This window comes from Canis lupus, chromosome 19 (genome assembly GCF_048164855.1).
Source record: "Canis lupus baileyi chromosome 19, mCanLup2.hap1, whole genome shotgun sequence".
Lineage (NCBI taxonomy): Eukaryota > Metazoa > Chordata > Mammalia > Carnivora > Canidae > Canis > Canis lupus.
This window is the reverse complement of record NC_132856.1, coordinates 24,064,508-24,077,336: the sequence shown is the minus strand read 5'-3', so window position 1 is coordinate 24,077,336 and position 12,829 is coordinate 24,064,508. Positions and strand designations below refer to the sequence as shown.

Below are 12,829 nucleotides of genomic sequence, written 5' to 3'. Positions count from 1 at the left end.
TTTACAAACTCATTTGCACTGGCTGGCTCGGTGATAAAGCCTTCCTTCCTCGCCGTGTCAGCTTTCAGGAATTCTCCGCGTTGTCTGTGTTGTGTAACCCAAGCAGCTTGTTATCTTTGCAGCTTAAAGGCTGACTTGGAAATTCAGACTGTCAACTATTTAAAGAGAATGAAAGTCCCCACTCTACTATTATAATTAACTTCCAGAGAGCAAGGTTTCCTACTGGTTATGATAATGTTCACTTAAAATACTCTTAAGGAAACATGGCAGGAAGCTAAATAAGAAGGGGAGGATTGTTGTTTTTAAAGCATTCCAGGAAGAAGAGTTTGAGCAAAGCCGCAAAGGGAAAATGCTACAGGTACCTGGAGAAATGAAGAGAGGCCTGAACAGATATTAAGACGTATAAACAGTAAAGTATGGGAAATTAAAATACACAGTACAGATTAAGTAGTGCTGTGATGCCAGGTAGGGTGTTGGAAGCTGGGCATTTGGGCAATGAGAAACTGTAAAGAGATTCTTGCAGGTGAACAACACCAATCACATTTATGTCTTGGGAAGATAGATAACTAGGGTTCTGTGCAGGTGGCTGTGGGTGATGGCATCAGAAAAGATCTGGAAGCTTACTGGTTGTGTGACATTGTTTCGGACCTGATTTTTCATCTAGTAATTTGTTAAATGGCAGTGATAACATTTGTGGTGGGGATTGAGTGGAATCACGCATGGACTTGGAAAATAATGTTGAAGGCATTCACACAAACTATACACACTCAGAGCTAGTCGGCTTGTGTGGAGGAGAATGAGGACTGAGAGAGCAAGCCTACTGATAAAGAGAAGGAAACAAGGAAGTTGACCCATGGATGGAGGAGACGGGTGGGAGGGAGAAGGGGAAATCCTCAGAGGTGATTCAAGAGAAAAAAAGGTGATGTCATGCAAGGGGAGACAGGGAAGAGGAGTTGCTCTGAGGGCTGGGATGCTGGTGAGTTCAGCTTTGGAAATGCTAAATTTGAGAAAAAGGGAGATATTCACAAGGAGTGGGTGGACCAGAACAGCCATAAGAAGTAGCTGTTGGGGTGCCTGGGTGACTTAGTTAAGCATCTGCCTTAGGCTCAGATAATGATCCCAGGGCCCTGGGATCAAGCCCCATGTCAGGCTCCTTGCTCAGTGGGGAGTCTGCTTCTCCCTCTCCTGTTCCCCCTGCTTGCGGGCTCTCTCTCTGTCAAATAAATAAATAAATAAATAAATAAATAAATAAATAAATTCTTTAAAAAAAAAGAATTACGTGTTAGTCACTGTTTTAATTGAGAGAGCCACATTGCTCTGGTCTTGGAAGGTACTCGGGGACATTTTTTTAAGGTTAAAATGTTTAAACCTCACTGAGTAAACTCAGTGAAGTTCTAAAAGCCAAGAGCTGCGGCCACCAACATGCAAACCAACAGAAAAGCAGGATTTGTAATGGCCACTGTGGTAATTCTTGATAGAAAGCCAAGTTCCCTGGAAGGAGATGCCCTAGCCTATGTTTCTCGGCATCCTCAGTGCCTAGACTGGGGCTGACACATTTTAGGCATTTAGTAAATGTTACTGGATAAAGCTACAAAGTTTGTATAGGTTTAATGTGGTGGTATCAAGAATGTGTAAGCTCCATTTCAGCACTTTGTACTTTGCCTTTTTAAGGAACTTCCCTCTGCTTGTTTCCACCTGAGAAACATCAGGTCAGAAAATAAACACAGATAACCACAATCCCAATGGCACCAAGATGTTCATCACAGAATTATTTATATACCAGCCAAAAAAAGGGTAAACAATTCATATTTGAAATAATGGGGATGGTGGTGGTGGTAAATCATTCCATTAGTAGGATGAAATAATACGGGCATCTGAGTGACTCAGTCAGTTAAGCGTCTGCCTTCAGCTCAGCTCATGATCTCAGGGTCTTAAGATCAAGTCCCACATTGGACTCCCTGCTCAGTGGAGAGCATGCTTCTCCCTCTGCCTATGCTCCTCCTCTGCCCTCCAGCTCATGCTCTCTCTCTCTTTTAGATAAATATATATATATATATATATTTTTTTTTTTTAAATATGATGAATACTAAAGTGGGGACTGTAGGTACTGTTCTACGCACTTTGCAATTAATTCATTTAATGTTCATAGCAATATTATGGGTGTATACTATTAACATAAGTTCCATTCTACAGATGAGGAAGTGGAGGGCTTGGACAGTTTAAATAATCTGTTCAGAATTATTGAACAGGTAAATAAGTGGCAGACCAGGGATCTGAGCAAGACTGACTGATTCTAGTGTCTTTGTTCTAACCAATATACAATGTTGCCTCACGGTACTTTATTTTGCTGGATTTTTCTTTTTTTTTTTTTTTTTAAAGATTTTATTTATTTGTTCATGAGAGACAGAGAGAGAGAGAGAGAGACAGAGCGCAGAGACTCAGGCAGAGAAAGAAGCAGGCTCCATGCAGGGAGCTCAATGTGGGACACTATCCCAGGACTCCAGGATCACTCCCTGGGCCAAAGGCAGGGGCTAAACCACTGAGCCATCCAGGTATCCCATTTCGCTGGATTTTTCTAAAACTAGTTTTGTAATAAAATTTTGGAGGAAAAATATATTCTCCCCATTTGTAGGAGGAAGTGATCACATCACAGGGAGGGCGTAGGTGGTAGCAAGGAATCAAAATTCTGCTTCATCATAAACCCAATGGCAAAAGTTCACAGTTCCTTATTCTTTCCTTCACCCTCCTCCGCGATAACAAACATTCACTGGCAAAACAATCCGTATCATATCACATCATACATCTCCTCAAAACTATCTTGCCAAGTTGCTATTTTCATGAATCCCAATTTACAGACAAGGAAGCTGAGGTCCAGAAAGGGCAATGCTCACTTAGGGTCACACTGCTTGTTTCCTGATGCCCAGTCTCACATTGCTTCTATGACTCAGGGTGGTTTAGACAATTTCAAAACAGTGTCCTCCATCTAGTTAGACTACTAATCACTCAGGAAACCACCAGGCACAAGGCAAAGTTAAAGAAGAGGATTGGTTTGGGCTTGGCTAGACTAATTTGCCAAGTTTGAAGTCTTAGGGCTAAAAGGTCTGGACTACGCAAGGACCGTCTATTCTGAGCCTTTGGTCATTGGCAAGAGATCTTCCCTAAGGAAGCTTTGTGATATCAATGTTTCCTTTATACACTATTCAACTTCTTCGGACCACCTTACTCCCAAAAGTCTTTTCAGAGGCTGCCAAGAGACAGGAGAGGATGATGATAATGAGGAGGGCAATAATGATACTAGAATAATTGATAATAATAGCCAAAGTGTACAGAGAGCTTGCTACAAGTGCCAGAAACTGCCCTGGGCAATGTTTACATACATTTGATCTCCCAATCTACACCCATTAATCTAGGGGTAAGGGCCATTATCCTAATGAGCAAATGAGGTTTCCAGAGTGTCCATCACATGGCTGGTGGGGAGAAAATGGGGAGGAAGGGTTAGCAGTTCACAGACTGCAGAGGGTCAGGTTGGGCCTGAAAGCCCTCGTTTATAAATCAACTTCAGACACCACCCTCCATGATGACATTCCTTGCATATCTGATCTTCCTAGGAAATAGGGCTCCTCCAGGAAAGCCAAGAGCGGAGAACACACCAGCATGATGTCAAGGATCTAGAAACTACTGTATCTTCTTTTTATCCCAACACTTTCTTTTAATTAAAAAAAGATGGTGTTTATAGATTTTCCTGATTCCTTCAAAGCATATTTCCTAACTTAAATGCACATTTTTAAAAAATAGCATGGCACAAGAACAAAGCTAATGAATGATGCTCACGAGGTGGATTGTGGTGTGCGAAGTGGACTCTGCAGTCATTTTACCAAACTGAACAGGCAGGTGAGAGGATCTGGAGTTTCTGAGGTGAAGTAGTGAGCCCTGACTGGACGTTTGCAAGCTTGGAAGGCATTATTCGCTTATCAGTCTGTTAAGGGGCATACTATTCAAGACCTTGGCTGGGAATGAGTACTAGGTCGTCTGTAAATAATCTACGGGTAAAGTTTACCAGGAGTGGAACATTAACATGGTCGAGGTGAGGCCTGCAATGGGTCACTGGCCTGTGGGCTGCTTCTAATTGGGGGCCTTGCCTCCACCTTGAACCGTTTCGATTCCTCCAACTACAACTGCTGCATTAAAAGGGCAGAAAGGTGCAGGTAGAGCATGAATTCAAATATAAACATTCTGATGAGGTGGCCAGTTAGGCAGTTAGAACCAGTAAGTGTCCCAGTGGCAACAATACAACTGTTAGGTCAAGTGTCTGAAGAGGGAGGCCCCTTTAGGGCAGCTGCAAAAAGAAAGCCCCTATTAATCCCTTAACTAAGCAGCTGATGGAGTTTATCTTTTTGTGCATATGTTATAACTCTTCCAACGCAGGATTGTTTATAAATTTTAAAAAGTCAGCACGGCTACCAAAGCTTTTTAGAGATTTCTTCATCTTGCTAACAGATAACAGAGCCTTGGAGGGCTTCTGTTTACAATTCACTGTCACTCTGGCTTGAAAAATTCTAAGAAAGCGTCCTTGCTGGATTCATTCATAAAAAGAATGGGTCCCTATTTGAAGAGGGAAGAGATCTCAGTCTCCCGCCTTGAGATCTACTTTCTTTTGAGTTTGCATCCATTGTTATTTAAAGCAACGGCATTCAGCTAGGGCTCAGCTTGGATTATTTTGCATAGTAATATCAGAAAAGGAACCATTACCTGCTATAATCCCCTTTGGCTTCCTGAAATAAAAAAAGAAAGATAGATGATCAATATGTATTTATGTTAATTAAGTGAATGAATTTCATTCTTGGTCACGTTTCCCTCTTAAAGTGCCTGAGTTTTGTTTGGAAGAATGTCCACTGAGGAACACTTTCTCTAGCGCCCCGGAGAAGAATGTGGCATTGGTGAGAACACATTAGTACCCACGAAATACTTCTTAACAGAGGAGACAAATATATCTGAAAAAGCAGAGATGATTATGTCTTCCTTTAGGTCTCTATGATTATGTGATAAATGCTTGTCTATTCGAGCAGCACTTTTTAGTCCGGACACAGACCTTTTAAACCAGACAGAGGTAAATCAACGCATGCCACTTGTTTTCTCTTTTTAAATAAGCACAGAACACACTTGGTTTTGCAGCTACTAGCATCTTTAAGAATTAAGGGGCTCTTGCACTTGACTTCAAGAAAATGTATACAAAAGTTACTTAACTTAAATGAAAATTACAGCCGCTGTAACAACTGCTGCTTCCCAAATCCAACTATTCGAGAGCTCCTTTCCTGAAGTACGGTCTAAATTCTTTTCCCCCAGAGGAGTCTAAATTTCATTTTCCTTTGCGACCTATAATATCACACTGTAACTCATGCAAGTTACGCTAAAGCAGAAAACCACGGCTCACGTTTTTCCTTGGCAAACAACCAGCTGGCTTAAAAATCTATCAGCCACTGGCTCATGAGAAAGTTTCAGAGTTGCAGGCAGCTCACAAAAACCGACAAACAAAAAAGGCGCAGGCAAGAAGCAGTTGGTTGATTCTTACCTGTAACACAAGCGCTGCTAACTTGAAGATGGTTTCGCTGTCGGCTTCGATTTGCCCCTGTCGGGGGGAAAGAAAAGCATCACTGAACACAGGCTGCCCTAGGTTGTAGCAAATGGCTGTGGAGTTGGGGAAGCTGTCACAGCTTGGCACCTCCAGTTTACAATCAAACGCAGATCATACCATTACAGGGGAAAGGAAGGGGGGGCGTGGAGGGGCGCATCCAGGGTTCAGGGAAAGCCACAGTGTGTGTGTGTGTGTGTGTGTGTGTGTGTGTGTGTGTGTGTGTGCCCGCGGGTGTACTTCAATTAGCAGGGGGGGATTTTGTTCAGAGAGCAGTATTCTGGAAGAAACACAAATGACTTGGAGGCTGAAAATTCAGACAGCTTCTCAAGTGAATCATTTTCATCCCGACAGGTTCATTTTTAAGCTCTGAAGATGTACTTAGATTTGTTTATTGGGTGTTTTCCTGAGATTTTTTTTTTTTTTCTGTGTCACCACATGGTTTTGTTTTGTTTTGTTTTGGTATTCACACAATGCAACTATTATTAAAAATATAAATTCACTTCTGCATCAATGATACATTGTTGAATTAATATTTATACAATTAGTGATAAAATGTAAAGCCTTAGGAATCAGTTATAGTAGATACTTAGAGAAGACCAAAATTCTGTTCCTTCTTACTGAAGTTTGGTGAACTCTGATTTACATTTTACCCATTATTTTATTTTTGCATCCTTTAAGATCCCCCCACCCCCCAAATAGGAATTCTGGGCTTTGGAAAACAGGAATGCTTTTTCAGTAGCCTGTAAAGATGCATAAGTATGTGGGGAGGGAGTATTGCCTCTAGCAATAATACTCACACATGCCCTCATTTATTTTGTCAAGTATGATCATATATGTTAATGCCATTGCCACATCATGTAATATAGTACAACAGTGAGTCAATGAGTGTATAGAGGGTTCTTTATTTTTCAAAAATTTGTAAAAAAAATTTGGTGATATGCTGCCTTGTAAGCATTAACACACACGAAAACAATTCCATATAACCTTGCCTACGTGTTGTATAATTAGTACTTGAGGGGATCCCTGGGTGGCACAGCGGTTTAGCACCTGCCTTTGGCCCAGGGCGCAATCCTGGAGACCTGGGATCGAATCCTGTGTCGGGCTCCCGGTGCATGGAGCCTGCTTCTCCCTCTGCCTGTGTCTCTGCCTCTCTCTCTCTCTCTCTCTCTGTGTGACTATCATAAATAAATAAAAATTAAAAAAAAATTAGTACTTGAAAGCACAGAGTGTTTGAGACCATGGAACTCATGAGCCTAGAAATTGCACTGAATTCTTTATTTCTCCCTTCTACCTGTTGAATTCAGGCTAAAGAGTTTTTCTAGTTACACCAAGTGTATCAATGGTAAGTATGAAGTAGTTTTTAAGTAAATGCACACGAGGTAGGTTGACAGAGGCAGTTTACCTCACTGAGGATTTCTGAAAGTATTATACTTTTCTCTCACCTTTCCAAGTGATTTGGCAAGGGTTCTCAAAAACAAACCAAAATGCACTAATAACAATAATTCCTCTAAAAGCCATAAAATAAAATAAACAAACCAAAAAACCCAAGGGCATTACAATGTCAGCTGTGATCACTATCTGCATTTCCCTTATATTACAAAATGAAAACAAAGGAATTTCATCCTGTGACAATCAAAGTTTCCCTTCTGAAACCCAAGGCAACGGGTCTGCTCCAGTTTTTTGCTTTAAAAGCTGACAGGCCCAGAGCTTGGAATTCCAAGCTTGCTTCTAATCTCTAGAAACAGATTATAAAATCAAAGAGAAGCCAGGTTGATTTTAAGAATCAATTGGCCTCTGTCTTTCAGGCAAGAGACAGTGGTTTCCTAATTTGGTGAAAAATATTGAAGCAGTTAATCCGGCAGGTGAGATGGGTGTTAATCAAGGCTAAATTTTACAAAGGTTAAATTTTTATGCTCAAAGGAAAAAAACAAACAAACAAAAAATCATGCAGAGGGAGGCAGGAAACAGGGAGGAACACTCAAAAACATCTTTGAGTTTGAAATTATGTCCAAACTTAAAGTCCAGTTTGTCTAAAAATCTTACAAAAGAGGAAAAAAATGGATTGCCTTGGATATTAAAATAACTACAGAGAAATTAAATATATTGAAAATGACTGCCAACTCTTCTGGCCCCCCTATGACCCCCTTTGCCTCATCAGAACCTGAGGTGAGTCATCCAAACAATAATTTTGAGACACCAACTTTGCAATTTAGCAAATGGAAATCCAGTAGATAAAAAGGCCTCAGACAGAAACTCTTAAGAACGTTGCCAAATAATTCTCTACCTTAGAAGGGTCATTAAATATTAAAAATGCTGAAATGAGGAGCTGAAGCATGAAAAATGCCAGGCTCAGACAGCTCCATAGGGTGGGGAGGCAAATCTACAACCCACCTATGGGTTTTTTTTTCACCTGTGCAAGTTGCCCCAAAGCAATACTGGTGGAGGAGGGTGATGGTGGGGTGGTGGGGTGGTGGGGTGGAGGGGTGGGGCTGACCGAACTCTTGTTCCATGGAGACAAGAGAATGCATGGTTTGGCCAAGTCTTACATTCTTTTATATACCTCAGCCCCTACCTCACCTTCCTCTTAACCTCTGTTCTGGAAATCCAAGGCAACATATTTTGAATTCTAATACTGATTGCCAAGGTTACTTGACTTGCACACGAAGCTCACCAAACAAAGGATCAAGCAAAAATAATACTATTTGCCTGGTTCTCAGCAATTTCGTATGGTGAAATTTAATTAAGACATATACAGAACTCCAGAATTTCATGCCCAAAGTGAAAAAGTTCTTTAGAAATTGCTGTCTATCCTAGGATGGAAGATTTCTTTTACTTATTACCATGGCAACAGAGGTAACCTTATAGGTACCGGGCAAGCTAACACTTGAGAGAAGGATCTAGTCAGAGAGGGAGGTAACAGGATCCTTCATGGGTTTCCATGACGGTCAGGGATAAACAAAGGGAGCAGAGAAGTGAGTCGGATGATGTGGCCCAATGCACAAGGGTGATATGAAACAGTATCAAGTCAAGTATCAAGGTGCTCTAGCCTCATGGCTAATTTAGCTTCTTTATAGATTCAGTCCCTAGGTCACTAGGTTCAGGCTCTGTGTCAGACATCTTATTTTTGCCCTTGGCTTGTTAGCTCAGTTGACCAAGACATCTTGCTAATGAGGTACACTCTAGGTTTTGAGTCATAAGTAGAAGAGAATAAAAGAAAGTTTTAGAGTTTGAAAGGGAATTTAGTGGGGCAGCCTGGGTGACTCAGCGGTTTAGCGCCGCCTTCAGCCCAGGGTGTGATCCTGGAGACCTGGGATCAAGTCCCAAGTCAGGCTCCCTGCATAGAGCCTGCTTCTCCCTCTGCCTGTGTCTCTGCCTCTCTCCGTGTCTCTCATGAATAAATAAATAAAATCTTTTTTTAAAAAAAGAAAGGGAATTTAGTGAAAATACGGCTCCTATTATTTTAAAGATGATGGCATCAAGAATTGGGGACATGAAGTGTACTACCCAACTCCACAGCGGACTGTGACTTGGTGCTTCTTGTCCAGTGCTCTTTCCATTCCACTGTGTACTAGTTAGTTTTCTGGCTCCAGTGTAAATCTCTCACCAGGAATCTTCCAAAAGTATGCTCTTGATAAAAGCTAGAATCAGATAAGACTGAAAAATGACTCCAAATGCCACCTTTCCTGTTGACGGGATGGGTAAGTTATTATCACACATAAACACTTAGAATGGAAAAATTATTTTTTAAAAAAGATCTTATTTATTTATTCATGAGAGGCACAGAGAGAGAGAGAGAGAGAGAGATTGAGGCAGAGACACAGGCAGAGGGAGAAGCAGGCTCCATGCAGGGAGCCTGATGTGGGACTCTATCCCGGGTCTCCAGGATCACGCCCTGGGCCGAAAGCGGCACTAAACCACTGAGCCACCCAGGCGTCCCAGGGGAAAATTATTTCTGAAGATCCATCTGCTTTTTCTGTATTGATGTAGTACTTCTTGGAAACTCATTCTGCACAACAATGGACATGAATTACTTGCTCACAAACACTTAGGATTGGAACTACCTGACAAACTGTTGGGGGAAGTTGATTTGTTTCCAAGTGTATAACTAATTATCTAGCTATTCTAGGGTTAAGTCTATTAAAAAAGGTAGCTTATAGAAAACCAACAAATAAATGTATAAGACATGAGAGGAAGAGAAAATTATCATTTATAATTATCATAGTACTAATTATCCAGGTAATAGTTTTCAATAAATAAAATCTATTGTGTGAGAGCTTGGTGAGAAACGGGACAGGGTATTTATATAATTACGAAGTATCTCTTTATAGAGGAAGTTTAATGATAAGGGGGAAGTGGTAATTTTTCAACAGAGAAATCTGACATACAATCTTTTTTTTTTTTTAAAGATTTATTTATTTATTTGAGAGAGAAAAAGAGAGCATGCATAGAGTGGGGAGGGCAGAGGGAGAAAGAAACCCAAGAGGACTCTGCACCAAGCACTGAGCCCAATATGAGGGTCCCATGACCCTGAGATCATGACCTAAGCCAAAACCAAGAGTCTGTCACCCAAATGACTGCACCATCCAGGTGCCCCTTACAGATACAATCTTAATCAAGTGATGAGATATCACCAATAACTGGACAGACCAGCATCATGTGCCTCCTCAGAGTATTCACTGAGGAGGACACAACTTCACTCATCTACATGGCTGTGTTGGTAAATGTAAATGTTTCACATTCAAAATGCCGGGGGCGGGGGGGGGGGGGAGGATGATCCCTCGTTTGTAGCATTTGTTGATATTCATGGTCCACATACTCTCCCTACAGCTGATTTCAAACTATCAATATGACATCACAGAACATGCTGCTGGGAAGAGATGTGAGAACTGGCTCTCACCACTGGTACTAGCTGGCTCCAGCACACCACTGGGTAGTATTCCTGCCAAAAATACATCCTTAGATCTAATCATGAGGAAGCATGAGGCAAACCGAAATGGGGGGACATTCTATAAAATATCTGGCCCATACTTTTCAAAAATGTTGACAGGATGAATGCCAAAGAAAGGCTGAAGAACTGTTTCTAAGGAAAGGAGATTAAGCAGTCATAACAACTAAATGTAGTGTGTCATCCTGTGTCAAGAGGAAAAGTTGTTGTAAACGGCATTAATGGGACAACTGGACAGTACATTATGCAACAGTAGAGGTTCAATGTTAAATGTTCTAAATGTGATCATTGTAATATGGTTATAAGGGATAACTTTGATCTTAGGAGATATCCGATCAATTATTTAAGGATAAACAGTGTAACTTTATTCTTAAATCATTCAGAAAAAAATTACACATACGCAGGCAGGGGGGAGGGAGTGCAAATGTGATAAAATGTTGACTGATAATTTGGTCTGATGGAGACCTACTGCCACTTTTTGTGCCATTCTTAAAACTCTTCCGTAAGTTTGAAATAATTTCAAAATAAAAAGTCTGGAAAAAGTTGACACATTTTCCCAGAGTGCTGGATATCTGTTTGTCTTGGCTGCTTAGTACCTGTCCTTTTACTCAGTAGAATATCCCACTCTTTTCAGAACTGCTTCTTTCCCTACTGGCCTGTGTGCAAACACAATCATCATGCCATGGACAAGTGATGGAAGCTGGTCCAAAGACACTCCCAGGGATTTTCCAAATTAGAACTAAGAGAAGAAAGCTCTCTCTCTTGCTGTGTCTCGGGGCAAAGTTGGGAAGATGTGAACCATAGAGAATCACTGCCCACAGACGGAGAGAAAGGGACTTCCCGACATTGGTAGTCAACTGCATCCATTGCTCAGCCAGGCCAGACTTCAAAGTCTGGTTAAAACTAAAAAATTGGCAAGAACAGTGACTTAGATGCTGCTTGGATGCTCTCATTTTGGCTTACCACTAAGCCAGCAAACAAAGAGTGTAAAGAACAGAATGTGATAAGCACACAAATGAGGGAATGGATGTAGCTCTCCGGAGACTCAATTCCTCCTATGGACCCGTCTACATGGAGGAGGAATCTGCCAAATCAGAGAATTCCAGAGATATGGACTCACTAGTTTCATACAATTAGTATGGTGGGGGTTGGGGGGGCATCAACACTCAAAGACCTACCCATTATCTTACAAGGCAGTTCTTGCTAGCATACTTCCCCGTGCTAGTCCTGTCTTCTAGGGATTATTGTGCCATAATTACCACATCTGCACACCCCCCCCCCCATTCCCCTTGTATAAATGGACCAATACTTCGTCCTTTTTTGTCCAAGCTAGTTGCGACAGGTAATGTTTCTGCAGGATGTGGTCTCGATGATATATATTTTTCATTTGTCCTTCTGGACCAGAGTTTTGCCACCTTGGCATAGTTGACATTTTCGGTTAGATAACTGCTTTTTGTGTGGGCTGCCCTGTGCATTGCAGAGTGCTAAGCAGCACCCCTGGCATCTATCTGTTGATTCTAGCCCCAGCTTCCCCGCCACCTCCCCAGTGTGACAACCAAAAATGTCTCCAAACATTTCTAAATGTCTTCTGGGTGGCAAAGTTTCCCCAGTTGAGAACCACTGACCTAGATTCTCAGTTTTATTCCTGTAAGCTAAAAGCATCAAAAACTTAACAAAACTGAACCATAAGGCCTGTCCCAAGGTACAACTGCTTTTGTGTAACAATGTTTTGGCATCACTCCACTGGCTTCTATTGAGAAACTATATAGGAAGCAACCCTCAGAACCTCATTATCTTAATAACTCTAGGTGTGTTGTTGAGGACATAGTTAATGACTTCATGTGATAGGCCTTCATATGGACCCCTGGGAGAAGTTTCTGATTTTTAAGACCAGTAGTGACTATGCTCCTCAGAGCAGCTGCTTTGTTTTTATATTAATGACCACTGTGAATTATGCAAGTGATCATAACTCCCTCTTTGCTGTGGTTCTTAAGAGAAGTTGAATTTCATATTTGTGAGTTCAATGCTTTATACTAGCCATGCTACATGTTTGAAACCAACCTTAACCTTGGCAGCATCTAATTATTTCTACTTTTATTTTCTCACAAGTAACTCTGATTTTGCCACTCATCATATTTTAAAGTGCTTTTTTTTTTCTTTTTTATTGAGGTATATACAGTGATATGCACAAATCTTAGTGCACAGGTTGGTGAATTTTGGCATGTGTATACACTTATGCAACCAACCACCAC

At 41.2% G+C, this 12,829-nt stretch overlaps 1 protein-coding gene across 6 annotated transcripts in view; it reads right to left on the bottom strand.

Moving 5' to 3' along the window:
• FRMD4B (FERM domain containing 4B) overlaps window positions 1–12,829 on the bottom strand; it is a 320,596-nt gene that overhangs the window by 59,824 nt on the left and 247,943 nt on the right. For all 6 annotated transcript variants that reach the window (XM_072785429.1, XM_072785430.1, XM_072785431.1 and 3 more), the window contains 2 exons: window positions 5,570–5,626; window positions 4,750–4,772 (listed from right to left, as the gene is read on the bottom strand). In XM_072785429.1, coding sequence (XP_072641530.1) covers window positions 4,750–4,772; window positions 5,570–5,626 — 80 coding nt within the window. The remainder of the gene's footprint in view (window positions 1–4,749; window positions 4,773–5,569; window positions 5,627–12,829) is intronic.